The sequence below is a fragment of the Callorhinus ursinus genome, unplaced genomic scaffold, assembly GCF_003265705.2.
Source record: "Callorhinus ursinus isolate GAN/ISIS: 27379988/994484 unplaced genomic scaffold, GSC_fseal_2.0 scaffold12, whole genome shotgun sequence".
NCBI classification, from domain to species: Eukaryota; Metazoa; Chordata; class Mammalia; order Carnivora; family Otariidae; genus Callorhinus; species Callorhinus ursinus.
Genome location: NW_027397074.1, coordinates 84,539,590 through 84,565,176, shown reverse-complemented (window position 1 = coordinate 84,565,176; position 25,587 = coordinate 84,539,590). Strand labels below are relative to the sequence as shown.

General features: G+C 46.2%; 1 protein-coding gene and 1 long non-coding RNA gene across 5 annotated transcripts in view; both read left to right on the top strand.

The window, feature by feature from the left end:
* The window catches only part of ZNF786 (zinc finger protein 786), a 31,240-nt gene extending 25,419 nt beyond the window's left edge, over window positions 1–5,821 (top strand). For 2 of the 4 annotated variants that reach the window (XM_073899360.1, XM_025854925.2), the window contains exons 3-4: window positions 1,406–1,558; window positions 3,296–5,821. In XM_073899360.1, coding sequence (XP_073755461.1) covers window positions 1,406–1,558; window positions 3,296–5,334 — 2,192 coding nt within the window. In that variant the 3' untranslated portion in view covers window positions 5,335–5,821. Of the gene's footprint in view, window positions 1–925; window positions 1,023–1,405; window positions 1,559–3,295 lie in introns of all 4 variants that reach the window. The other 2 variants (XM_073899362.1, XM_073899361.1) reach the window with 2 other exon arrangements.
* Window positions 5,822–11,820: 5,999 nt separating this feature from the next.
* Window positions 11,821–16,128, top strand: LOC141373929 (uncharacterized). The gene is made up of 3 exons (XR_012380396.1): window positions 11,821–12,325; window positions 15,491–15,647; window positions 16,050–16,128. It is a non-coding gene; the product is annotated as an uncharacterized lncRNA (long non-coding RNA).
* The last annotated feature ends 9,459 nt before the right edge of the window (window positions 16,129–25,587 follow it).

Genomic DNA, 25,587 nt, shown 5'->3' with positions numbered 1-25,587 from the left:
TTTTATTTATTTATTTGAGAGAGAGAATGAGAGATAGAGAGCACGAGAGGGAAGAGGGTCAGAGGGAGAAGCAGACTCCCCACCGAGCGGGGAGCCCGACGCGGGACTCGATCCCGGGACTCCAGGATCATGACCTGAGCCGAAGGCAGTCGCCTAACCAACTGAGCCACCCAGGCGCCCATGAGTCTTATATAATACCCAGTGATCACTACATCACGTGCCGTCCTTAATGTCCATCATCCAGCTACTCCATCCCCCCACCCCTCACCCCTTGGGAATATTGTCATCTTAACAATTTTAAGACTTCCTATTCATGAACATGAGATATCTTTCCATTTATTTATGACTTTTAAAATCTCTTTCAACAATATTTTATAATTTTTATTGTGTAAGTCTTGTATTTCTTTTATTAAACTTATTCCTAAGTGTGTTAATTCTTTTTGGTGTTACTGTAAATTGAAAATGTTTTCTTGGTTTTATTTTTGGGAAAATACTTTTATTTTAAAAGGTGCTGGGACTTCAACAGATGAAGATTGAGAATAGGTGTATGAATTTAAATAAAAGATAGTGATTCCTTTTCCCGTGGGAGCAGCCTTAGACTTCTTTTGGGATTGAAGTCAGATTTCAGAGGGCAAGGAGGGATCTGGAACAGAGTGATCAGTCTCCACATGTACTACTCCACTCTGACATTTTATCCCTGAGGCATTACCTGGCTTACCCTCTTTCTCTGATCTGAACCATACACTGATCTCCCTTTAGCAATCTATGAAGCATACTTTAGGTTCTGTAAAACAGATAGTATTGAAAGAAAGTTTTACTTGAAAATACATAAAACATTTTATTAGGGGAATGGGGTCATATATTAGAGAATCTTGTAACTATTTTCATTTCCTTATTTTATTGCTTGCAACCCTTTTTATTCTAGCAGAACTCAACCATGTTTTGGGCTGTGATTAGCACTGAGTCACCAGCAGACTTCTGAGAATATTTTAGCTGGAGCTACCTACTTTGAAATTCCCTAGGTTAGGCATTCCAGTTTTTATTTTTGCATACCCCCCTCTTCCCATGGTGTCTCCAGTTGTTCGCAGGGCTGTCCCACCATTCTCAAAGCACGCTACTAGTGAGTTTGAAATCCACGACAAAATACATATTGCTCGATATATGGGGACCAAGACAGGATTTAAACAGTAAACTGATTTAATTAACAGGTCCAAATAGATTAGGAAGTACTGGTAGGATATGTGGGCAGTTTTGCTCCTCCTTGCATAAACCTATAATCTATTTTTTGACATCTCGTCTCATATGTTTTCCCAGGAGTACATTTTGAAAACTTAAAAGCAACTTGGTGTGCTTTAAATTTAGTGCTCAAAGAAACCAAACTACCTTGTCTGACTTCTTTGCACAGATGATGGACTTCCCAAACCAGAACTAATATCCTGGATTGAACAGGGGAAAGAGTTCTTCAAGAACTGGGGAGAATCACAGAAATCAGGAAACATAATTTGCTCTTCTGCTGGTTTGCAATTTGATCCAGTTATCAAGGGTCATCAGTTTCAGGGTAAGTATTAAGAAATTAGAGCCCTGCCTTAAGACATCACGCTCAGTTTGTTCCAGTTCTCTGATCTTGTCTTCCTGTTTGGCTGGGCTGAGGCTGTCCAGCCTCTGGAATACACCCTCTCTGGTGTATTCTAGAGAAACACAGTAAAGTACAGTGGTTAGGAGTGTGGGTTCTAGAGTCTGAGTCTGGATCTTGTCTTTTCTGGGGCACCTTGAGCAAGTTGTTCAGCCTCTCAGTATTTCAATTTCCTGACCTATAAAATGAAGACAATAAAAGTGCCTACATTATAGGCCTATATAGGTTAACATATGTAAAGTGTTAAAGTGATACCTGGAACACAGTAAGAGCTCAGTGAATGTGAGCTGTTGTTAGTAGTAGGTAGGGCGAGGGGGACGGTGGCAGGAATCAGAGACTGGTTATCCACATTCTAGTAACAAAAATTGCTTCCTTCCTATCTGGAGACTGTTGACTCTACTTGAATACCTCAAACTCAGCTCTCCTCTGTTGTTTCTTGTTATGATGGGACAGTCTGAGATTTTTGGATTCTTTTTAAATATTCATGTATTTATTTATTAGAGAGAGAGTGAGAACGAGCAGGGGGTGGGGCAGAGGGAGAGAATTTCAAGCAGATTCCCTGCTGAGTGCGGAGCCCAACTTGGGGCTCGATCTCATGACCCGAGCCGAAATCAAGAGTTGGATGCTCAACCGACTGAGCCACTCAGGTGCCCCTGAGATTTTTGGATTCTTAAAAGTCAGCATTAAAGTATGGAATGAGAAAGCCAATGGGAGCATCATTCCAAGAAATCTTGTCAATAGTCTGTTGAGTTTTTTGTTGCTTCTTTCTGGACAGTAAAGGGGTTTTTTTGCTCCACAAATTATTTACTTTTTGCCATCTGTTATCAATTCTTCCAAGAAACCTTTTTAAAAGGTTTGTGGGCATAGGGGTGAGGGGGGGGATCAGAGGCCAGGCCCTGGGTCATGACTGTGGTGTTAGGGTCTGTTAGTGACAGTGCTGTCATCACTTGTTGATTCCAGGAATGTCTGCACATCAAAATGGTACAAGTGTGATGCTCCTGGGGTCATGGTGGTGGTGAGTTCTTACAGGTGCATGCAGTATGCCAGGCACATGCTCAGCACCGTACATGAAGGATCTCACCTAATGACCTGACAATCATACGTCCTGCTGCTTCCCTGTGTCTACAGGAGAAGGAATCGGAGCCAAGAGGGATTAGCTTGACAAAGGGTACACAGTGGAGAGATGGGATTTGAACCCAGACAGGCTGATTCCAAAGCTTAGGCCATATGTTTGAGACCTATATTTTCTTCTTTTTTTTTTAAAGTTTAATTTATTTAAGTAATCTCTACACCCAACATGAGGCTTGAACTCATGACCCGGAGATCAAGAGCCATATGCTCTTTCGACTGACTGAGCCAGCCAGGCGCCCCTATATTTTCCTCTTTTAAGGTATGTTTTTTTTAAACAAGCAGAGTGGCGCAGCGGGAGCGTGCTGGGCCCATAAGATATGTTTTTTTTAGTTTAGTTTCAGCAGACTTCTTACCAAACTCTCAGCCATGAAATTAGAACCACAGTTGAAATGTCCCTGGTTGTGGAGTTCCGTGGGAGCTGGGTTCCCAGGCCACCAGACGTCACCGTTAACCGCTCCCTCTCCTGGTGACATAAGCCTTTAGTCATGCCACAGAGAGGAATACTGACTGAATTTTTGTTTTCCATTTCAGAAAGCCAACAAGCTGTGCATTCAGGAGAAGCTGAACGCTATTTCCAGCTGGATCCCCGAGAAGGCCAGTGCCCCTCTGCACCCTCAGGAGGAGAAGGGGAAGATGGTGCCTTCATGGCCCTCCTGAGCCCACGCAGACATGCCGCACAGGCTCCACTTCCAGTAGTCCACAGCTCCGGGGAGCCCCTCCAGAGAGAGGGAACCCCAAGTCCCGGAGCGCCGGGGCTCCCTGGCTTGCAGGGGGCCTGCTCTGGGGACGGTACCCAGCACCCTTGCGCTGTCTGCGGGGAAAGCTTTTGGAAGGAGGAGCACTCAGAGAAGCACGAGAGGAGCCACCTGAAGGACCAGCCAGGGAGGTCCTGGAAGAAATTCAGCAAACAGGCTGCCCCCCAGCAACAGCGGAGCATCGGTCAGGGTCCCAGGCGCTTCCGGTGTCCCGACTGTGGGCGGAGCTTCCCCCGGAAGCAGTGTTTGCTCGGACATGTGGCTGTCCACGCAGGGAAGAGCCCGCTGCCCTGCCCCGAGTGTAAGACGCGCTTCCCGCACAAGCACGCCCTTCTCGGCCACCGCCTCCGGCGCAAGGGGGAGCGGCCTTCCCGGTGCCCCAAATGTGACGGGAGCTTTCTCTCGAGCAGCAGGCGGGCTCGCCAGGGCCAGCCCGGCAGGGAGGGGCTAAGCTCCTGGAGAGGAGGCGATGCCGCCTTCCCCGGGAAGGCTGAGCCGGCCGGCGAGGAGCTGTGCCCCCGGCAGGGGACCGCGGAGGCTCCCCCGCGCCGCCCCCCCGGGGAGAGGCCATTCTCCTGCACGGAGTGTGGTAAGCGCTTCACCGCAAGGTCCAAGCTCGCCAGCCACCTCAGGGTGCACACGGGAGAGAAGCCCTTCCGGTGCCCGCAGTGCGGCAAGAGCTTCCGCCTGAGCGGCCTGCTGAAGGTGCACCAGCGCGTGCACAGTGGCGAGCGGCCGTTCTCCTGCCGGAAGTGCGGCAAGGCCTTCGCCAAGCGGTGTAAACTCACGGAGCACAGCCGAGTCCACAGCGGGGAGAAGCCCTTCTGGTGCGCCGAATGTGGCAGGAGCTTCCGCCAGAGGGGACAGCTGCTGAGGCACCAGCGGCTGCACACCGACGAGAAGCCCTTCCAGTGCCCCGAGTGTGAGCTGAGCTTCCGCCTCAAGAGCATGCTGCGGGCACATCGGCTCTGCCACAGCGGGGAGAGGCCCTTCTCCTGCGGCGAGTGTGGCCGGGGCTTCGCCCACCAGTGCAAGCTCCGGGAGCACCTGAGGGTGCACAGCGGGGAGAGGCCCTTCCAGTGCCCCGAGTGTGACAAGAGCTTCCGCCTGAAGGGCATCCTGAAGGCGCACCAGCGCACGCACAGCAAGGAGAGGCCCTTCTCGTGCGGGGAGTGTGGCAAGGGCTTCACCAGGCAGTCCAAGCTCACCGAGCACTTCCGCGTGCACAGCGGGGAGCGGCCCTTCCAGTGCCCCGCCTGCGACAGGAGTTTCCGCCTGAAGGGGCAGCTGCTGAGTCACCAGCGCCTGCACACGGGGGAGAGACCCTTCCAGTGCCCCGAGTGCGGCAAGAGCTACCGCGTGAAGGCCGACATGAAGGCCCACCAGCTGCTGCACGGCGGCGAGATGCCCTTCTCCTGCGAGTGTGGCAAGGGCTTTGCCAAGCAGTCCAAACTCATCGAGCACATCAGGACCCACACAGGGGAGAAGCCTTTCCAGTGTCCCAAGTGTGACAAGAGTTTCCGCTTGAAGGCTCAGCTGCTCAGCCACCAAGGCCTGCACACGGGGGAGAGACCTTTCCGCTGTCCCGAGTGTGATAAGAACTTCCGGGAAAAGGGACACATGCTTCGGCACCAGCGCATACACAGGCCTGAGAGGCCATTTGCCTGCGGCGACTGCGGTAAGGGCTTCATCTATAAGTCTAAGCTGGTGGAACACATCAGGGTGCACACGAAATCTTACAGTGCCCCAGATGAGCCTGACATTAAGAAGAGGCTCAGCCAGCTGTTTGCAATGATCGAGGCCGACTGGAGTTGAGGCCGTGGAGGGCATCCGGAGCCTTCAGCGGAGTCCATGTGGCCTGGGAATCCACAGCGGCCACAGCCAAACCCACGGGGAGACAGATTTTAGGAACAGGGGGCCCCCTTTTGAGCAAGAATGTACCGCGAGTTAGGCGTATGAGAAACCACACAGGATTTTCTCGTTTAGCTCATCACCTGTTATATTTCCTATCTACTGATAAAAGAGCTATCTGTTCTTCCTGCCGTCTTAAGTGGTAATTTCCCCGCCAATGCTAAGCTAGCTCCGAAATCCCAGCTTGAACCAAGACAGTCAGTCCCTCCAGTACTGTTCTCAAAGCTGAGGAGATGGGATGGCTCTTAAACATCCACTTGACTCTTTCACAGTGTGACCCTAAACTGGGGGGTTTAAACCCAGTGAATTTTGTTGCAGGCCTGATACGATGTTGGATTTGGTTTTGATTAATTTATTTGGAAACTGATAGCAATAAAATGAGTTCTCTGAATCCCAGTCTGTCTGTCTGTATGTGAATGCTGAGGTCTCATGGCCGCTTACACAGTGGTTGTGCATAGTTCCCCCTAAGGAAAAGCAGATAATTTCAGCAAAGTTTGGCTCATCTGAGTTGAAGAAACATAAAAGCAGGGGTGCTAAGATCTATGGGGCTAGAATATAGATACGAGATGGGTTTGGGAGCTGCAGAACAGACGCTTTTGGAAGCCAAGACAGTGAATGAGATTCCGAGTGACCAAGAGGTGACTAAATCTGAGTAGAGACAAAATAACAAAGCCAAGGGAAGCCTGGCTGGCTCAGTTGGTAGAGCGTGCAACTCCTGATCCTCAGGGCTGTGAGTTCGGGCCCCAGGTTGGGTGTAGAGGTTACTTAAAAGTAAAATCTTTGGAAAAAAAGTAACAAAACCAGACGGCTTTGTCGTGTAGCGTGGAGAATTTTTAAGCAAATGTTAAAAAAAGTAAACATAATACAAGTAGTACAAGTAGAAGTCCAGGAAACTACCCCGCTTGTTACGTGAGATGAAGGCTACGTGAGCACGGAATATCTGTACTTCAGAGACAGAACTACATTCTGTTCAAAGATATCCTGACTTCTAGAGGGTTCATGTTTCGTGAAAAGACCTGAAATTCTGGGGCACCTGGGTGGCTCAGTCAGTTAGGCATCTGCCTTTCACTCAGGTCATGATCTTGGGGTTCTGGGATTGAACCCCGCATGAGGCTCTCTGCTCGGGAGTCTGCTTCTCCCTCTCACTCGGTCTCTCTTAAATAAATAAATAAATCTTTAGAAAAAAAGACCTGAAATTCTGAGGAATGACAGAAAATGAGATTGTCACTAAACTACGTGTCACACATGATTTCTCTGGAACACTGGCTCCAAAGATTCTTTTTTAAATAAGGGAAAGAGGGGAGCCCGGGTGGCTCGGTCAGTTAAGCCTCTGACTTGATATTTTTGGCTCAGGTTGTGAGATCAAGCCCCATGTTGGGCTCCGTGTTTGGTGTGGAACCTGATTAAGATTCTTCTCCCTCTGCCCCTCCCCACCTTGCACTCTCCCTCTCCAAAAAAAATTAAAAATTTAAGGGCGCCTGGGTGGCTCAGTCGTCAAGCGTCTGCCTTCAGCTCAGGTCATGATCCCAGGGTCCTGGGATGGAGCCCCGCATCAGGCTCCCTGCTCCGCGGGAGGCCTGCTTCTCCCTCTCCCGCTCCCCCTCTCGCTGTGTCTCTCTCTGTCAATTAAACAAAATCTTAAAAAGAAAAGAAAAGAAAAAGATCCTATTCACAAAAGCCCAGTCACTGGCTTGACTCAAGATGGGAACCAAGCACACTCATATTTGTCTTCTGCCTCTGGATATCCCACTTATATTACAGTAAAGGAATTTTTTATATAAATCTACAACCATGAAGAGAACTCAGAGGAAACCATCAGCAGATGAGAAAGTTCAACAGATTCCAGAAAGTTATTGGCAGAATGGTATCTAATGAAGGGAAGTGGAGTCGCCACAAGCAGGAAGAGGCAGAAAGGGGACTGAGTCTTGGAGGAGTGTGACTGGTTGAGCGGATGCTCAGCCGGGGAGCCAGGCAGGATGGAAGCCCAAGACCAGGGCAATTAACTAAAAGTCTGTCAGTGACTAGTCAGGCCCTCCTTCCACTACCACCAGCAGCAGCACCAGAAAGGCAAAGGGAAAGGTGCAAGGGGTGGTGTTGTTTAACAGATTTGTGAGTTTGGAGCTCAGAGCAGATGTCTGGACTAGAGAAAGAAACACGGTCATCAGCATCAAAGGTTTAAATTCCCTGGCACTGAGATCACCTAGAGCTCGAGAGTGGACAAAGGAGAATGGAGAACCAAGTCCTCAGTAACCCTAATTATTTGAGGGTCAACAGATTTGGAGAAGTAGGGAAAGAGAACAAAAAGGAGGGAATTGTGAGGTGGGAGGGTGAGTGGTGCCTCAGCAGCCAAACAAGGAGAATATTCCAAGAAGCAGGACAGCAGAGATGAGTGCTGCTGAGAAGTTTGGTGCAATAAGAGCAAAGAAGTGGCCAGAAGATTTGGCAACATCAAGGTAGATATTGACCTAGACAAGAACACTTTCCTTTGTGTTGGAGCAGAAAGGCAGACCTTGGCTGACTGGGTGCACGGTGTGGATAAGGAATTGGAGACAGGCTGTATACAGAACTCTTTCCAGAAGTTTAGTGTAAAATGGAGCAGAGAAATTGACAGTAGCTGAAAAAGTTACTGTTATTGATACTAGAGCAAATCTGCCTGCTAATGGGGAAAGAGTCTGAAAAAGGAGAGTGAAGATGTAGCAGAGGAAAGACAGCTGTGCAGGTGGAGGAACTGGCCTTCGGTGGGGGAGGGACACTTTTCCCAAGTAACTGGAGGAGAGAGAGGTTGCTACTACAAATACAATTTGGTTGTAGAATTGGGGGTTCACATCTGATGGCTTTTTCTTTAGCTAAGAAAGAATAGGGGAAATTAGAGGAGAAACATGAAAACATGAGTCACCTGAATCCTTGCAAAATTGATCCATTGGGAGTAAATCATCTCCAGTAGCATCTGGTAGGATGTCTTACATAGAGCAAACTCAGTAAGCCGAGCTGAGTATCTCAAGGGAATCTGGAAATTTCTGACTGGTGTAGAAATTTGCACAGCAGATCCCCAAAATTTATGAGAGAAGGGGGAGAGTTTGAAGCATTAGTGAGAATTTTAGGGACAAGAGGAAGTACTTTTTGCAGAAGTTTTTATCTTAGAGGCATAAGCAAAAAATAGAGATGGAAATTTATTTGGCTGAATTGGTGAATGTCACAGTAGAAGGCTTTCTTTTTTTTAAGATTTTATTTGTCTGTCAGGGAGAGAGAGAGAGAGAGCACAAGCAGGGGGAGCAGCAGGTTCCCCACTGAGCAAGGAGCCCCATGGGGGACTTGATCCCAGGACCCTGGGATCATGACCTGGGCTGAAGGCAGATGCTTAACCAACTGAGCCATCCAGGTGTCCCCTGTAGAAGGCTTCTTTTCTTTTCTTTTCATTATTACGTTGTGTTAGTCACCATATAGTACTTTATTAGTTTTTGACGTAGTGTTCCATGATTCACTGTTTGCGAATAACACCCAGTGCTCCTTGCAATATGTGCCCTCCTTAATACCCATCACGGGGCTAACCACCTCCTCCCCTAGAAGTAGAAGGCTCCTGAGCGAAACTAGAATATGCCTAACTTCCAAAGTCGGTGACAAGTTATTTAAGGTATTCCTTGAATGAGCCCTTTCTATTACTTCCTGTTGCCTTAGCATTTCTCAGAAAACTCTTTTGGGCCTATTTTCTATAAGCTAGATAGTATATGGTTTAAGTCTCTCCTGCTCTCACCCCACTTACCACCTTTATCACAAGATTCCTTTACTGTAACCAATATAGGCTCTGGGGAGGCCTTTTAAGAGCACAGAGATCTAGGATATTTCAGTCTTCTTTTAAAGTAATAGTTTCCTGGGGAGCCTGGGTGGCCCAGGCGGTTAATTGGCTGCCTTCAGCTTGGGTCATGATCCCGGGGTCCTGGGATGGAGTCCTGCTTGGGGCTCCTTGCTCAGCGGAGAGTCTGCTTCTCCCTTTCTCTCTCCCTCTCTCTCTCCCCCTGCGTGTGTGCTCGCTCTCTCTCACTCTCTCTCAAATAAATAAATAAAATCTTTAAAAAAAAATTAAAAAAAAAAGGTAATAGTTCCCAGGGGCACCTGGGTGGCTCAGTCTGCCTTCCATCTGCCTTCCTCTCAGGTGACGATCCCAGCCCTGGGATCGAGCCCCACACCTTTGGCCATAGTGCACCTTCCCAGTTTGCCTCCCTTAACACCCCCTCCCACCCCTCCTGGCTCCTCATAGAAGCTGGAGGAGTTGCTCTGAGCCCAAGGCAGCCCCAACCTTTCCCGAAATGACCAAACGTGAAAACCACCACGGTGGACAGGTGAGTGGCGTACAGGTGGATGGAGTAGTGAATGGCTACGCAGTGACGCACAATTTCATTTTGAAAAGCGGCAATCTGGGGCAAGAACAACTGAAGCTGAAAAAGGAACGTTATACAGGATCCGATTCCCTGACTTCTATGTGATCACTTTCAGATCTAACCTTGTGTAGCCCTCAAAGGAGGAAAGGTCATAGCTGTGGAGAATCTGGTGCAATTCCAGTTCTCCCAGTCCAGGGAGCAGAGGAGATCCGGACGCTGTTCAAACAAGAACAGCCGCCCGAGGCCGCCGGAGCAATCTGCTTCTCCCACCCGCAGGCGGCGCTGTGGGAGCCCAGTTCACGCGCAGGAACGGCAACGTTCCCAGGATGCCCTGCGTGTCTCCAGGGCAACGGCCGCCGCGGGACGGAGCTGACGGGCGCAGGCGCATGCCCCACCCCGGGGCGGCTGCTGGAGCGGCTGCTGGACCGACCGGACCTCCCCAGTAGCACTAGGCGGCCGCACTACGGCGGGCGGGGGAGGCGGCGGCGGCTCGGCCCGGGGACGGGGCAACCTGCGCCCGACGGAAGCCTGGTCTCCGGCCGGAGACCATCCCGGGGGCGGGACCGGCGGCTCGGCCCGGGATCTGGGACCACGCAGACGCTGCAGGAGCCGTCGGGTGTGAACGGTGACGTCTCGGCCGGGCGGAGGCGGTTGCCCGCGGTCGCTGGAGGACAGCCGGCCGGGGCGTTCCGGGCCGGTAGGGGGCGCCGTCCGGGCCGCTCGGACGGTGACATCAGTCCAGCCTGAGCTCGCGCTCTGGGGTCCGGAGAGGGCGGTGCCGGTACATCCGTGCGCTCGGCCCAGGACTAAGTTCCATGAAGCAGAGACTAATTTTTTCTCGTTACCCATCGAGTGTATGGCCTCAGTGGGCGCTCTGCGAGCGCTTGGGGAATCAATCAGTGGGTTAATGAAAGAGTCCTGCTCGTAGCCACTGATTCTGCCGTCAGCCCCGGGCGCGCTGATCGTCGCAGTTTCCCTGAAGCTAAGCTTGCATGTTGGTGAGGTGCAGAGCGGGAGAAAGAGGAGCAAAGGAGATGACGGCTGAGAAAAGGAAAGAAGTCCCACAGGGGGACGTATGATAGCACGATCCTAAAGCGCAGTCTTGACTAGGCCCTGTCACTTTAACAACAGTTCTTTAGAAAATGCTAATGATGGTCGCAACTCTTTAGTTTGAAGTTTTTCAAAGAACCCCCAGGGGTGACAGTAATTCAGTTTCCTGATACTTAGCCTAATTTGAAACGTTTCCAAAAACATGACAATTTCTTACTGCCTTTTTCACTAACGCAAAATATATATATTACAAATAGAGGGGCGCCTGGGTGGCTCAGTCGTTAAGCGTCTGCCTTCGGCTCAGGTCATGGTCCCGGGGTCCTGGGATCGAGCCCCGCATCGGGCTCCCTGCTCCGCGGGAGGCCTGCTTCTCCCTCTCCCACTCCCCCTGCTTGTGTTCCCTCTCTCGCTGTGTCTCTCTCTGTGTCAAATAAATAAATAAAATCTTGAAAAAAAAATAGAATCCTGAGTGACCATAATCTAACGCCCTCGTCTTAATGGGTGAGGAAAGTGACTCACAGAGAGGTGGAAGTGATTTGCTCTGAGGTGACTGATAATACAACTTCTGTTCTTTGAGTTCCACTTCTATGCTTTCCTTCCTCTCCTTCAACAAGTATCTGTCGGGACTCCTTTCTTTTAACAAATAATAATATTCTTCTCTTGGATTGTGGCTATCTAATCAAGCTCCTGTTCCACATTTGTCAAGTTATTAGGAAGCTAGGACATTTTCCTTATTCCTCTTCATCACTTTCTAGGGGAAGTGATATTTTGATTTTCTGGTGCTAACGATAATTGACGTTCTGTCATTTCTTTCTGACATTTGGAATGTGTTCTTGGGGCAAATAATCTGTTTCCAATTTAAATTTCACTTTTAGTGGAGTGAAACAGTACCAAATGTAGAAGTCTCTGCAGATGTAACCTTCTGTATTTCTTTCTCACAGACACAGGTGTTTTAAAGATATCTCCCGGAAAGTGTTGAAGACAGTTCTGTGCATACTTTATCATGCAGTACTCTACCTTGTTGACATGACTACATCCTATAGTACGTAACTGTGTCCTATGGTATGTACTCAAATGTTCATTTAATTGAATCAAACTATGCATTTCAGGTTGTGTTTCTGCAGCTAGAAATGAAGGTCTGTGGCAGTTCCACTGACTGACTCCCTTTTGAGTCCCCCCACGACACACATATTCTTCTTATGAAACGAGAACCTATGTATTCAATATTCCACCTCTGCCAGGGTGCACATCTGGTTTGTGTGAAGTGAATGTTGACTTGTGGAAGGAGGACCAGCAACATTATCACAAGCTCTTCCTGGAATTATGTCACCAAAGCCTTGCCTGTCTTATTGAAAAGTCTGGCTTCTCAAGATCCATGTCAGAAGCCCTTATCTGATATGAACAAAGGTGGAAGTTTTCTGAACATTTCTGATGAGGACGGACATGAAGCCGTCCTGAGACTAAAGCAGGTGTGTTTGTGGGGCCGGGTGGCAGTGTCTTTGATGATGTAGCCATCTATTTCTAAGCACAGGAGGAGGAGAATCTGGATGAGCATAAGAAGGAACTTTTCACGGGGCACCTGGGTGGCTCGGTCAGTTAAGCGTCTGACTCTTGATTTTGGTTTGGGTCATGATCTCAGGGTTGTGAGATTGAGCCCTGCATTGGGCTCCATATTCAGCATGGAGCCTGCTTGGGATTCTCTCTCTCTCTGCCCCTCCCCCCATGCCTGCTCTCTCTCTTTCTCTCTCTCTCTCTCTCTCAAGAAAAAAAGAAGAAACTTTCCACACGTTATGGGGAATATTTACGAGACTGATCTCTCTAGGCCTGTCGTGTTTTTTGTTGAAAATCTGAGAGTAATTCATGAAATCAAAGACCAAGAGAGTCTCAGCAATTCATCCATTCTTTCCGTTTGCTGTTTAGCCAGACTTTATTGAGACGTCCAGCTTCTTTATCAGTAGGATTCCCTGACCCACCCCTCCAATGACTTTTAAAGTCACATATATTTATTTATTTATTTATTTTTAAAAGATTTTATTTATTTGACAGAGATAGCAAGAGCAAGAACACAAGCAGGCGGGTGTGGGGGAGAGAGGGAGAAGCAGGCTTCCCGCTGAGCAGGGAGCCTGATGCAGGGCTCGATCCCAGGACCCTGGGATCATGACCTGAGCCGAAGGCAGACACTTAATGACTGAGCCACCCAGACGCCCAACGTATATTTATTTTTGAGTTACTTGCTGTTGAAGATTCAGTAAGTCATCCACATAGGAGTGAAAGAGCGTAACTGTACAGGAAATTATCCCCTTTCTCCAGCCCCTTAGAGTTTTCATGCGGAGAGAAGAGAAAATGCCTGCAATTTTACTATTTGAAAATCATGTCATAACTTTTTTATTCAGTGAGAACGACTTCCATGGGGGAAAACACCCTCTTTCCTGCTGCATAGGAATGAGGAAGGATATAAAAATGAATGGACGTTTGGAAAGCACCGGGTCAAAGGACAGCAGCAGGAAGGAAAGCAGTCCCATGCGTTGGACAGGCACTGATATGGCCAGGTACCGCCCATGCCCTCAAGAATGCACAGTCTCGTGGGCAGAGAGGAATACCCGGGCAGATATGGAAAGTGGAATGAGCGCCAGGCCAGAGGGAAAGCACCGGGGAAGGGCAGCACACAGGGAGGGCACTTGACCGGAACTGGAGGGGCCAGGGAAGCTGTCCCAGAGAAGCCGACTTCTCAGCTGAGCCTCGACCCCATGACGAGGGGACGGCTGCTGCCCAAGTAGACTAGAAGTTGATAAAAATGCAGGCTGGATAGGCTAACAGAGCCCGGGAGGAAAAGAATGTCCCTTTTCCACAAAGGGGTCCATGTGTGGTCCATGAAAGAAGGCAGTTCGAGAAGGAAGCAGTTAAGACTCTCAATCAGGGGTGCCTGGCTGGCTCCGTCGGTAGAGCCTGCAACTCTTGATCTGGCGTCATGAGTTTGAGCCCCACGTTGGGTGCAGAGATTACTTAAATAAATAAAAACTTAGGGCGCCTGGGTGGCTCAGTCATCAAGCCTCTGCCTTCGGCTCAGGTCATGATCCCAGGGTCCTGGGATCGAGCCCCGCATTGGGCTCTCTGCTCGGCGGGAAGCCTCTCCCTGTGTCTCTCTCTGTCAAATAAAAAAGATCGAAAAGAAAGCTCTAAATAAATAGATAAATGAAAACTTAAAAAAAAAAAGATTCACACATGAGACAGCTGCGCCCCTCTGTCGGCGCCTCCCGGACCATGCGCCAGGTTCCTCACTGTCCCCTGGCATCTGCTTCCTAAACTACACCCGGCCATTTCCTCCACTCCTTTCTGGGACTGTGCTGTCCAGCCTCAGAGAGAGAACGGCGGGAACTGCCCTTTGGTTCGGAGCAGAATGACTATTCTGTTACTTGGGTTAGATGCTGCTGGGAACTGTTAGGTGCAGTGTCCCTGACAGCATCTCTCCTGGGGAGGTATTTCTGCTATGACCCTAAACACCATAACGTATCCACCACACCCAGCTTCTTAATCACGTGGGAAGCGTGCCGATGGTTTTATTCTCCCTTCCTGGCACTCCTGAGTCCTCAGGTTGTTAGGTTTTCATTTTGATTTTCTCTCTCCCAGTATCTTGTGCGGTTGATAAAATATGGGAATTCCAGCACCCCTGAAGGTGCTTTTGGACATAAAGTTGGAGGAAACGAATCCACCTCATGGTGGCCTCTCTGTGTAGACTCTGATAGTCCCAAACCAGACTTGATATCCCAGACTGAAATGGGGCGAGAGCCACTTCTTCTTTGGGAATGGAGGAGCATGGAGATGGAAAAGGCAGTTGACTCCCATGCCGGTGAGCATGTGGGTTTGAAGAGCATCAGAGTGTGGCTGGTTTGGGTGTACGAGCACCCACGTCCGAGACTCTGCGTAGAGATCATGCAAGTCCCTTTACCTAGTCTCCTTGGCGTGGTGGTGGCCTTGGGGTTTGGGAAATGAAACTGACCGAACTAGAGGAGAGAGCACATTGCTCTTCTAGATAGGAATAAAAGATGCTGGTTTGTTCACTGACTGATTTATAAAGCTGATATCAAAAAAAGGACAAAAACCCTAAAATGTAACCAAGACTTCATCTCTAGAGAGAAGCTGAAGGTAGAGCTCCCTTTCAAAGGCAACTAATGCTTTTTCGTATATACGATATGTCATATCATATCATATCATGTCATATCAGTGCCATGGTCAAAATTGTAATTTACATTTAGAAACGACATAGACTGTACTTTTGTTTTTGTTTTTTAATGTTTGGGGTTTCTGCCACTGATTTCCGAGAAGTTAAAACGTTCAGTAAAGTGTTGAGGTTAAATATGTCGCATCATAAAAGAAGATTCTGCAAAACATTATATTGGTTTCACTTCTGGCTTTATTTCTCAGGAGCAAACAAACCAAGACTTTCAAAAAGATCACTAGGCTTCTAACTCTACATCGAGGAAGAACTACCTGTAAGCGTACACAGTTAACTCCCCTAGTCTAAGAGTGAAAGACATCGGGTTATTCACCAATTTAAGGAGAGTTCTAAACTGTCAAATAGATCTTTTTTTAAAAGATTTTACTTATTTATTTGTTTGTTCATTTGTTTGTTTTAGAGCAGGGGAGAAGAGCAGAGAGAGAGGGATGAGCAGACTCCGAGCTGAGTGTGGAGCCCGATGTGGGACTCGATTTCACAACCCTGATATCACCACCCTGAGATCATGGCCTGAGCTGAAACCAACAGCTGGATGCTCAACCGACTGAGCCACCCAGGTGTCCCTGTCAAATAGATTTTTTTAAATAATACATAAGACGGGAATTTTGTTTGTTTTTGTTTTAGATTTTATTTATTGATTTGTCAGAGAGAGCACAAGCAGGGGGGGCAGCAGGCAGAGGGAGAGGGAGAAGCAGGCTCCCCGAGGAGCAGGAAGCCCGATGCGGGGCTCGATCCCAGGACCCCGGGATCATGACCTGAGCTGAAGGCAGACGCCTAACTGACTGAGCCACCCAGGCGCCCCAATTCTGTCCTCTTTTTAAAAAATTTTCTTGCCTTTAGTTATGAAAGTAGAATGAGCCTTATCCCAAAGTCTTCCTCCGCCACCAGTAACAAGCTGAAGATGTGACAGTAACATAGTTGAGAGGACCTGACATGTCATTTTCTCTCTGTCTTTATAGGGCATCTGCCACATCATAGGCTGCTTTACTGATCCTGGACTTCCTGGTGTCCTTATTCTGATGGCCCTGTACCTCGGTGTATCAAGTATGTCTTCAGAATCAATGCCAATAATAATCTGGGGACAAAGTTAACAACCTCCCTGAGGTTCAGGGAGCTGAATCCTTGTGGCTGTAACTTACGTAGGTCCTAGAATGGCGAAGTCACCTTCTCCTGCACAACGTGCTTTGGAGAAGATCAGGTAGCCGTAGTTCAGAATCCACAGATTTTCCAAGTCAGAATTCAAAGGCAGGGAAGAATTCTATACAAAGACCGACTGAACAACCACTCAGGTTACTTAAGTATATGAGGATATGCACACATCCATCTCCAGAATTTACGCATGCAAGGATTCTACCCAGAGAGCTGGCACACAAAACCCGCAGCTCCCCAGGGGCACCTGGGTGGCTCAGTCAATTAAGCCTCTGCCTTTGGCTCAGATCATGATCCAGGGTCCTGGGATCGAGCCCCGCATCGGGCTCAGCAGGGAGCCCGCTTCTCCCTCTGCCTGCTGCTCCCCCTGCTTGTGCTCGCTCCTCTCTCTGACAAATAAATAAAATAAAAATCTTTAAAACCTATAGCTCCCCAGATCAAAAGATACCAGCCTAAAATACTCCCTTTGTCTTGCTGGCATTTCAGTGCAGTTGGCAAAAAATCACTAAAAAATACAACAATACAATACAAAACATAAAAGCCTTTTCTTTCTTTCGAGTTATACAAAGCTTTCTGAAGCACGTCTGTTGTCCAATTGTGCTATGCTTTGTAAAACATTACTAATTTAATAACAGATGTTTGATAACCTTAACCTGTCCATGCTTCAGCTTTAACATGGTTGATAATAATTTCCTTACGTACAAGGTACAAGTGTCAAGCTTAAAATTTAAATATCATTTTGTTTACAAGGTTACTTTCATGGATATATCCAAGTGCTGCGAAAATGGAAGAGAGCTTATTGTTTTATGATCCCTACATAGATATACAGCAGAAATAATAGGGCTTATCCAAAAGTCTCCAAGGAATTTCAGAATATTTTGATGGACCAACTGGAGAAACCATAGCTTATTTGAAAACTGAACACCTACTGAATATGTTTCTCTTTAGAGCTTTTCATACAATGACAATGAGATCAGTTTTTATAACAATTTAATGTAATTCACCTAAATGCAGTTTTTTTAGATCAAGACATGCTGATTTTTAAAAATTACCAACTATTTCATGTTGCTTAAAACCACAGAAGTGAAATATCTACAGGACTTAAATCACCATTATTATTATTATTTAAAGATTTTATTTATTTATTAATGAGAGACAGAGAGAGAGAGAGGCAGAGGGAGAAGCAGGCTCCCAAGGAGCAGGGAGCCCGATGTGGGACTCGATCCCAGGACCCCGGGATCAAGACCTGAGCCGAAGGCAGACACTTAACCATCTGAGCCACCCAGGCGCCCTCACCATTATTATTATTATTATTATTATTTTGATGGGCAGCAAAGCAAGGTTTATTGAGCTATAGTAAAGTGATAGTACAAAGCTCCTGAAGAGGGAGGGGACCTGAGACAATTGCCCTAAATCACCATAATATTTTTGTATGTGTGAGAAGTTTTTTTTTTCTATTAAAGTACAGTTGACACACTATGTTACATTTGTTTCAGGTGTACAAGCTTCTGCAGCTTATTTTTATTTTTATTTTTTTATTTTTTTAAAGATTTTATTTATTTATTTCACAGAGAGAGACACAGCGAGAGAAGGAACACGAGCAGGGGGAGTGGGAGAGGGAGAAGCAGGCTTCCCGCAGAGCAGGGAGCCCCATGCGGGGCTCCATCCCGGGACCCTGGGACCATGACCTGAGCCGAAGGCAGATGCCCAACGACTGAGCCACCCAGGAGTCCCTGCAGTTTTATTTTTTTAAAAATTTATTTTATTTTTATTTTATTATTTGAGAGAGAGAGAGCAGGGGGAGGGGGAGAGGGAGAGACAGAATCTCAAGCAGACTCCGTGCTGGGCACAGAGCCCGACGCAGGGTTCAGTCCCACGATCCTGAGATCACGACCTGAGCCAAAATCAAGAGTCAGATGCTTAACTGACTGAGACACCCGGGTGCCCCTACTTTTGTGGTTTAAAAAAAAGCCACAATAAATCATTCCATATTAAAATATCAAGGAGCATCAAGCTTGTGAAAGTAACTTTCTCATTTACCAGTAGCCAAAGAATCCCCTCATTGGAAATGACCGTAAACTCAGATGGGTTTTCTTTATTGGCTATCAGTAGCTAATTAGCTCTAGTGGACATCTCACCAGAGTAGTAAGAATAAAGTGATGGACCAAATCCCTGAGTGGGCTGATCTGGTGCATCAAGCCTATGGCTATAGATTTAATTTTCAACAGAATTCTTTAGAGATTATGTAAAAATACCATCTACAGAGTGGGTATTAGATTTGAGCACTAGACGGTAACACTGCAAAATCCGTTCCTTTCACAGGGAACCTTGCTTTTCTACTTTGCTTCAGGAGACACAGGGCCAGGGATTGCCCAACTCAAAGGAGTACGTTATTGACTGAAAGTCTGTGCGCACACGCCCCCCCCCCCCCCCCCCCCCCTCCCGGCCGCATTCTCATATGTGAAATCCTACTGCCCACTCTGATGGTTTTAGGAAGCCGGTCTTGCCGGTCTTTGGGAGGTGATTAGGTCATGAGGGGGGAGCCCTCAGTAACGAGATTAGTGTCCTTATAAAAGGGACCCCAGAGAGCGCACGGGCCCCTTCCGACACAGCACTCAAAGACACAGGGAGAGGATGATGTCTACGAACGCGGAAGCGGTCCTCACCAGGCGTGGAATCTGCCAGAGCCTTGGTCTCGGACTTGCAGCCTCTGCACAGTGAGGAATCAGCTTCTGTTGTTCATAAGCCACCCAGTCTGTGGAATCCTGTGATAGCAGCCCAGATGGACCACGACAGGCCGCCATTCACACCGTCTCTCTGTGGTGTGATCCAGCATTTGCATTCCTCAGACCCAGTATGAACAGCACTTCCTCAGCTGGTGCAGCAGCTGCCCTGAGGTTTCTCCAGGACGTCTTTGCAAATGTTCGGGAAGAGTAGATGATAAGACCTCATTTATGAAATATGGGTGGCGCAGCCGGTTAAGCGACCGACTCTTGGTTTCAGCTGGGGTTGTGATCTCGGGGTCTTGCGATCAAGCCGCCTGTCGGGCTCAAGCTCAGCATCGAGTCTGCTTGTCCCTCTCCCCCCTTCTCTGCCCACCTCATGCTCTCTCTCTCTCTCTCTCGAATAAACAAATAAAATCTTTAATAAACAAATAAAATAAAAAAATAAAATGTCAGAGATCACAGAGAGGCAGTTAAAACCAAGAATGCTGGAGTCACGAGGTTGATATCCTGTATTTATCCCAAATAAAATCTTTGAAAAAAAAAAGAAAGAAAATTATCATATCCTCATACAGGTGTTTTTTCCTCTTAGTGACTAGTTAGCTCAGCTAGCTATTAACCACAGTAATAGGGATAAGGTAATGCATCTCATCTCTGAGTAAGCTTTACCTTTAAAAGGAAGGTGTTGTTTTTTGTTTTGTTTTTTTAAGATTTTATTTATTTGACAGAGAGAGACACAGTGACAGAGGGAACACAAGCGGGGAGTGGGAGAGGGAGAAGCAGGCTTCCCTCGGAGCAGGGGGCCCGACGCGGGGCTCGATCCCAGGACTCTGGGATCATGATCTGATCCGAAGGCAGACGCTTAGCGACTGAGCCACCTAGGCACCCCTAAAAGGAAGAGTTTTAAAAATTTTTTCTTTAAAATGGTTTTTCTTATGGATCTACTACATTTTGAAAAATACAGCTTTGCCTACTGACAGTTTGGAAGTTCAGCCGGATGTTATTCATTCAAGATAGTGTTTGTATTATACTCATCAGGTTGACATCACTTTGGGTCTCTTCTTTGAGTAAACCACCCAAAGATGAGCTTAGAGGGATTATTATGTTTTCTTTGGACTTAAAATTAGATTTTTTTTAATTCCTAAAAGACTCTGGTTTTAAATAAAACATCACCCTGTAAACATCTTTTAAAAATTAATTAAATAGAGATTATTTAAAAATAAATAAATAAAATGGGTTTTCTTTCCAAAAAAAGAAAATCATGACTTGCCTCTATTTCCCTATTATATCCAACTATTTTTAAAGTACCCACATAAGTGGGGGGAAATATGTCAAATATAATGATAATGGAAAAAGAAAACCAATACAATCCCCAAGATGATACAGATAGTGTCTCATTTTTTTAAAGTAGGCTCCATGCTCAACGTGGGGCTTGAATTCATGACCCTGAGATCAAGAGTCACAGGCTCTACTGACTGAGCAGCCAGGTGTCCCTAGTATCTCATTTTTGTACAAGAGAATGTGGACATGTGGGTGTGTGTAATGTGTATGCACACTGATAGGGAAAGAAAGGAAGGAGATAACCACAATATTCACAGTAGTGGTCTTTGGGTGGGTGGCCTACGGATTTTTTTTTCCTTCTTGTATTTCTTTATATCTTTTTGTACTTTTCAAGTATTCTGTAAATAATACATATTACTATTTTTAAATACATCATGAAGAGTCCGTACTACTTCTCTGCTGATAAATCTCATAGACATTGTTGTTGTTCCTTGTCTTATTGTTCTCTCTTTCATAGCGAAATGTCACTCTGACCTCTGTTATATCTTATGACAATCCCTGAGATATCGTTGTTCTCCAAAGTGTCATCCTCCACTTTATTCTCACTCAACACATTCTCCGTGGGTGATTCCACGCACTCACAGTGCTTCACTTAGCCTTCATATACTGGTGGTAGCCAGCTCATCCACGGGCCAAGCATTTGTCCTAAGCTCCAAACCCATGTATACACCTGGCTTCTATACATCTCTGCTCGGGTGCCTAACAGGCATCTTAAGCTTAATATGCCCCCAATTGAAATTGTTCCCAGCCCCACTCCCACCCTAGTCCCTGCCTGCCAGTATCCATGTTCCTCCTTGTCTTTCCCTCTCTCTCTGAGTGGCGCCCCTAGCTACTGACTCGGAGATCCCCTGCCCAATACATCTCTGTCGGTCAGCATTTTCACACTGATTTTAGCTCTCTACTTTCACTTTCATCTCTCTGCTTCATCCCCACCGCCACCATCTCTCGCTTGGATTAGCCCAAGACCACCTTCAACCTGGTGTATCTGGCTGCAGGTGCTTCTCCCTCCACATGACCGCCAGAGTAGCTTTATAGAATGCACGTATTATCATCCTAGTCCCCTGCTTAACGTTCTTCACTCACTCTTTGTTGCCCTCAGGCCAAAGCCTTTTATTATCCGGCCCCCTCTTCTCCAGCTTCATCCCTTGCTGCACCTCAGCTATATACGAAATAACCTGCCTTTCCCCAAATTCTCCACGTTCCAGTTCTTTGCATGGTCTCCTCTTACATGGAATACCTCTCACTATGTATCTGAGCCGTATTATGTTTCCCATCCTGTGTGTTCTAATCCTTGTGTAGACTCTCCTATATCGACCGTCTCCACCTGCCTAATTCATGGTCTCAAGCCATAATTAGAGGGAAGTTTGTAGCACAAAATGCCTATCTTAGAAGAGAAGAAAGGCCACAAAGCCATGACTTTGGCTTTCATTTTAAGACACTGGAGGGAAAAAAGGTAAATAAAACCTAAAGTAAGCTGAAGAAAGGAAATAAAGGTCAGAGCTGAAATTGGTGGAGTAGAAAATAGGAAAAGAACAAAGAAAAATCAATGCAACCAAAAAAGTGGTTCTTTGAGGAGGCCACTAAAATTTACAAGCCTCTAACCAGACTAATCAAAAACGAGAGAAGACAAAAATTATCAACATCAGCAATGAGAGGTGACCTTGCTACAGATTCTATAGTTACTAACATATAAAAAAAGAATATTATGAACTTTATGCCAATAAATTTGACAATTTATGTGAAATGGGGAAATTCCACTAACTACCAAAACTCACCCATGAAGAAATAGATAGCCTGAATAGCCCTATATATCTATTAAAGAAATTGAATTTATGGTTATAATCTTTGCCACAAAGAAAATTACACTAGAGAATTCTACCAAACATTTAAGAAAGAAAAATATATCAATTCTACACAAACTCTTCCAGAAAACTGAGAGTACTTCCCCAATTCATTCTATGAGGCCAACATTATGTGATATCAAAGCCAGACAAAAATCTAACAAGAGAAGAACAATAAAAACATACATACATAGACATATAAATTCAATAGAATTTTAGTAAATCAAATCCAACAATATGAAAATAATAATACATCACGACCAAGTGCAGTTTGTCTCAGGAATTCAAGGTTGGTTTAACTGTTGAAAATCAATCTTTAGTCTTTAGTCTAAGACGACTTCAGTCGTTAAGTGTCTGCCTTTGGCTCAGATCATGATCCCTGGGATGGAGCCCTGTGTCAGGCTCCCTGCTCAGCAGGAAGCCTGCTTCTCCCTCTCCCCCACCCCCCCACCACTTGTGTTCCCTTCTCGCTGTCTCTCTCTCTGTCGAAAAATAAATAAAATCTTAAAAATAAATAAAAATAAATAAAAATAAAAAAATAAAAACCTTTCAGAAAACTAGAATCAGAAGGGAACCTCCTCAACCTGATAAAGGGCATCTACTAAAAATCTATAGCTAACATCTTATGTAATGGAAAGACTGAATTATTTCCCTAAGATCAGGAACAAGGCAAGAATATGCACTCTTACTACTTATTTTCAACATTGTACTGGAGATTCTGGCTAGTGAAATAAGGAAAGCCAAACAAATGAAAGGCATCCATAATGAAAAAGAAATAAAGTGTCTTTATTTGCAGAGGATATGATTCATGTAGAAAATCCTACGGAATCTACAGCAAAGCTACTAAAACTATTGTGAGTTTAGGAAGGTCACAGTATTCAAGGCCAACACACAAAAATCGATTGTACTCCCACATATTTGCAATGAACAATAGGAATTTGAAATTTTAAAAATGCACTTTAAGATAGCAAAATATTACAAAACATATGGAAGATTGCACACTGACAACTACTTGGCACATAGTAGGTACTTAATAAATATTGAATGCGTAAAAAACGGAGTAGGGTCTAACCTCAAGATTGTGCAGTCTGACTCCAGAGCCTCTACTCCTACCCTTTCACAACAAATACAGTAAATATTTTTTATTTCTAATATAAGCTTATTATGTCTTTGATTTAAGTTTTACTGTTTAATTTCCACAAATACCAATAATGCCTAGAAACTTCTAGCATTCGGTGACGATGAAATTTGAATACTAAGGGAAAAATCTTAGTGTGACTCTACAAACATCCTAAGAATTCCTTTACCTTGGGCACCTGGGTGGCTCAGTCAGTTAAGTGCCTGCCTTCGGCTGAGGTCATGGTCCCAGGGCCCTGGGATCGAGCCCCACATCGGGCTCCCTGCTCCGCGGGGAGTTGGCTTCTCCCTCTGCCCCTCCCCCTGGCTTATGCTCTCTTTCTCTCAAAAATCAAATCAAATCTTAAAAAAAAAAAAAAAAGAATTCCTTTACCTTAAGGGTCCCCCAGGTGGCTGAGTCGGTTGAGTAGCTGAGTGTCTGGCTCTTTGTTTCAGCTCAGATCATGATCTCAGGTCCTGACCCTCCTTGTCCCTCTCCCTCTGCCCCACTCCCCCCTCCCAGAATAAATAAATAAAATCTAAAAAGAAAAAGAATTTCCTCACCTTGGAACAATGAGAAGTGGTGGCCAAGACCATTGGCTTAACAATGAAATGACTGTTCTAGTTACCTATTTCTGCAAACTTGAAAAGAATGTCTTGTCACAGACAACCTCCTGCAAAAATGTTAGTGTGCCCTTATTTTCAATGGTTGGCCACCCCCAGATGTGTGAACATTTCCCTCTTTTGAATCACAGCAAAAGCAGTCAGTACTCAAGTTTATTGGAAGATACAATAAAAGTTGAAGCTGCGGACATGGCGGCGATGTCCTCTTAAAGGTAGTGCTCAAATCCGAGCTCAGTGTTTTAGCCATGCACAAAATGAATCTTTTTTTCATAATTCATTTTTTTTTAAGATTTTATTTGAGAGAGAGTGAGCGAGAGCGGGGTGAAGGGCAGAGGGAGAAGCAGACTCCCCACCAAGCAAGGGGCCTGACGCGGGACTCAATCCCGAGACCCCAGGATCATGACCTGAGCCGAAGGCAGTCTCTTAACCCACTGACCAACTGAGCCACCCATACGCCCGTGCACAGAATGAATTTAAGCAGTATGGCAGGTATTCTCAGGCAGCAGCTGAATGGCGAAAGGATTTCTGAGTGTGTGCCTGGGTCCTCATTTCCATCTCTAATTTTCTTAGTTAAGGCAGAGCCTTCAAGCAAAAGCGAAGTTCTCTCAGAAGACAAGGTAACAGGGTGGGAAAAATGATCATAATGCTATATTAAGTTTAAAATGTAAGACAGAACGTTACATGCAGTTGTGTGTATCTCTGGCTACAATAGTGTTTGGCTGAAGAAGCAGATTATTTCTGAAAATGAATTCTTTTATTTCTGAAAGCTTCAGCTCCCCGCCTTTTTTCTAAAAGATTTTATTTATTCATTTATTCATTTATTCGTTTATTTGTTTATTTATTTTAGAGAAAGTGAGAACAGGGGGAGGAGTAGAGGGAGAGGGAGAGAGGGAGAAAATCCCAAGCGGACTCTGCACTGAGCGTGGGGCTGACTTGGGGCTCCATCATCCTGACCCTGAGATCATGACCTGAGCTGAAATCAAGAGCCAGACTCCCAACTGACTGAGTCACCCAGGTGCCTCCAGCTTTCTCCCCTTGTATCCTAACCATGGGATGTTGTCAGGACCATTCCTGAGTTCTCCAAGCACATATAAGAAATTGTTTCATCCCACATGGTCTAATTCCCTGATCAGATTGATCGTTAGCCTCATCGTGCAGGGCATGCAGATGGGCAGCTGCCTGGTCCCAGTGTACCATTTTCTTTTCTTTTTTTTTTTTTAAGATTTTATTTATTTATTTGACAGAGAGAGACACAGTGAGAGAGGGAACACAAGCAGGGGGAGTGGGAGAGGGAGAAGCAGGCTTCCCGGGGAGCAGGGAACCAGATGCGGGGCTCGATCCCAGGACCCTGAGATCATGACCTGAGCCAAAGGCAGATGCTTAATGATGGAGCCACCCAGGTGCCCCCAGTGTACCGTTTTCAGACCATATATACTTGGCATGTGATAACTAACTTAAGTGTCAGGATCTGTAATGACGTTGTTGCAGATCGCCTGGATAATATCTACATGGGAACGATTATTTCCCCATAGGTCATTTCTCTAGGGATGCTTCGAAGAGGAAAGCACATGTTCAAACTGACCTGTAAACATAGCCCAATAGTTAAATGGCAGCCGAAGAGACAAGCTAGGGGCGAGTTCCATGACTGTTAAGTCATGGAACTATACTCAAAATTATAGGGATCTTGGAGATGGTTATGAAAA